Here is a 2,445-nt window from a genome sequence, read left to right as displayed (position 1 = left end):
AAAATTTATAAAAAAAATAAAAAAAAACACACATTATCCACTAATATTCCTGGATTTGTGAGTGAAGAAATGTATTGAAATAGATTTTCTCCAATTTCTCATGTGTTCAAAGATTTTCAAAGAAAGTCAGGTCGATTATCCTAATTAATCATATTATCTTGATTTTTCTGAAGCAGTCCACGTAATACTATAATTTTAAATATTTAAATATTATTTATTTTTATTCAAGTTTATTTTTAATATTTTTTATAGTTAGATAATTTATATTTTTTTTAAATGAAGTATTTGATTAATAATATTTTAAAATAGATTTTATATGTAAATAATCTTTTTAATTGATTATAATATTATATTTTTATTAATTAAAAAACTAATCAATTATATTTATTATATAAAATTATTTCTTAAACAATTTTTATAATTTTTAATATTATATTTTAATTTATAGTGATTTTTTTTATACTCCAACAATGATAAATAATTTATATTTTTTTTAACAAAATTATTCACCGATATTAAAATATAAACTTTAAAAATATGAATATTTATAATATATGATGTGTTAGTGGATGACAAATAGCTAAATAATTATTACAGCTTATCTTATACTTAACTAATTTAATCACTCATATTATTGATATGGTATCCATAAATATCTTTATTTTTGAAAAACAATCAATTCGAAATTACAGGATAATTCATTTGCCAAAAAACTTGAGACAAAATATATAATAAGAAAAGCAAAAACAACAAGCTGCAATAGTTGGTGCATGCAGCTCTATCATGGCCACTTCCAGAAGGGGTGAAACATTGGCATGACAGCAAAGTTCATGGTGCCGTTTTTGCAATGGAAACCATTTCTCTCACCACAGGCAAAGAAATGTGGCTGCCACCTCTTCAACACAAACTTGAACCCCTCTCCTCCACCTTGCATGGGACTTGCCAACATCTTAGCCTTTTTTATGTCACACTTCAAGAAGCTCCCATAGCTCTTGAACATGTACACACTGTGTGGGAAAGTGGTGGCATTTGGAGCATCATATTTGAAAACTGCATCACAAATCCATTTGTTATACCATACTTCAATGATAGTTTGCATTTTGATATATTAGAAATAGTTTAGTAGGAAACTGACCAAGAGTATCATTGAGGTAAAATGGGGCATTCTTGATGGCCCAGTCAGAGTAGTTGTAGCCAAAGTGCCAATGCTGAGAACCACCCACAAGAATCTCTCTGGGTTGTTGCTGTGTTTTGTTTTGAGGATGATTCCCAAACCTGGACCACCAATCAGTGTAGTTGAAACCAAAGGACCAGTCTTTGTTTGCCATGCTCACTGAAAACATTGAAGCACTCATAATAACTATTATCATCACTCCATGTGCAAACTTCAGATCCATGGTATACTCTCACAAGTGTGGCTAAACAAAACAAAGGAATTAATGTGGTGAATGTGTAAAGTATGATTGTTGGGAGAATGGTTGGAGTTTAGGGTTCTTATATAGGGAGAGAGGAGAAAGAAAAAAAAGAGTAAGTGATGAAATATTATGGATTTGACTCAAATTTCATATGGTGGTGCAAAATGGCCAAATCAACTTTTTAGTTTTTTGTTGGTTGGTAACTTAGTATTCTGCAATTGAAACATGAATAGTTGAAACTGTGTGGTTTTATAAGTTTTCTTCCACACATGACTTTGACTTTGACTATATATATAGGTTTCACATTTATTTTGAGCTATGATCATAAGACATGAACTGAAACCACTTAATTATATATATAAAAAAATAAAAATCTTTTCGTTTCTTTGATATAACAATGGAATCGAATATAGTAATATTTTTTTACCATAGTTAATCATTTTTTTAAAACTTTTTTTGTATTAATTAATATACAATATAATAAATTGCAATTTCATTTTTATTTGTATTTTTCAAATTATAAATAATATCCATGTTCTTTAAAGTTTATAATAATTAAAAAGGATTTAAATGCAATGTACCAGGGTACCAGTTCCATGTTCTTGAAAGAATTAAAGACGAATGTAATTTATTGAATATAATATAACTCATTCATCTCTTAAAGTTTTAATTTAAATAATTTTTCTAAATATAGTTTAACTAATAATTTTGGGACTTAAAATAATATACTTAAATAAGTCTAATTTTATGTTTAATTTTTATGCAAACTTACTAGAATTAATGTCTTTTCCTTTAATAAAATAGAATAATTAATAATTCAATGAAAAATATATAATTGGATTTTTTTGTTGAAAGTATACATCCAAAAAAATTGAATTTTTTAACAAACTTAAAAGAATAAATTTTAATCTTTAGTTAATTTTTCATTCATAAGAATTAAATACAAACATTAGAAAATTATGATAACTCACACTACTGTTCAACTTTGCGATTGCAAAAATTGCAAATGAAGTTTCACTACAAGAAAATC

At 26.3% G+C, this 2,445-nt stretch overlaps 1 protein-coding gene across 1 annotated transcript; it reads right to left on the bottom strand.

The window, feature by feature from the left end:
- Nucleotides 1–634: 634 nt before the first annotated feature.
- On the bottom strand, nt 635–1,471 carry LOC137805792 (uncharacterized). The gene is made up of 2 exons (XM_068605715.1): nt 1,136–1,471; nt 635–1,050 (listed from the first exon to the last, which is right to left on the bottom strand). The coding sequence occupies exons 1-2, from the start codon at nt 1,395–1,397 to the stop codon at nt 782–784; spliced, it is 531 nt and encodes a 176-aa protein (XP_068461816.1). The 5' UTR covers nt 1,398–1,471; the 3' UTR covers nt 635–781.
- Between the last annotated feature and the right edge of the window lie 974 nt (nt 1,472–2,445).

The sequence above is a fragment of the Phaseolus vulgaris genome, chromosome 3, assembly GCF_051622355.1.
Source record: "Phaseolus vulgaris cultivar YP4 chromosome 3, ASM5162235v1, whole genome shotgun sequence".
NCBI lineage: Eukaryota > Viridiplantae > Streptophyta > Magnoliopsida > Fabales > Fabaceae > Phaseolus > Phaseolus vulgaris.
The sequence above is the reverse complement of the archived record's forward strand: the minus strand, read 5'-3'. Positions and strand labels throughout refer to the sequence as shown.

What these genes read in the sequence shown, in the direction of transcription:
- LOC137805792 (XM_068605715.1), bottom strand. Translation starts at nt 1,397, where the DNA reads ATGGATCTGAAGTTTGCACATGGAGTGATGATAATAGTTATTATGAGT. An exon ending in TTACCTCAATGATACTCTTG is followed by an intron (nt 1,051 to 1,135) that starts GTCAGTTTCCTA and finishes TTTGTGATGCAG; the next exon opens with TTTTCAAATATGATGCTCCA.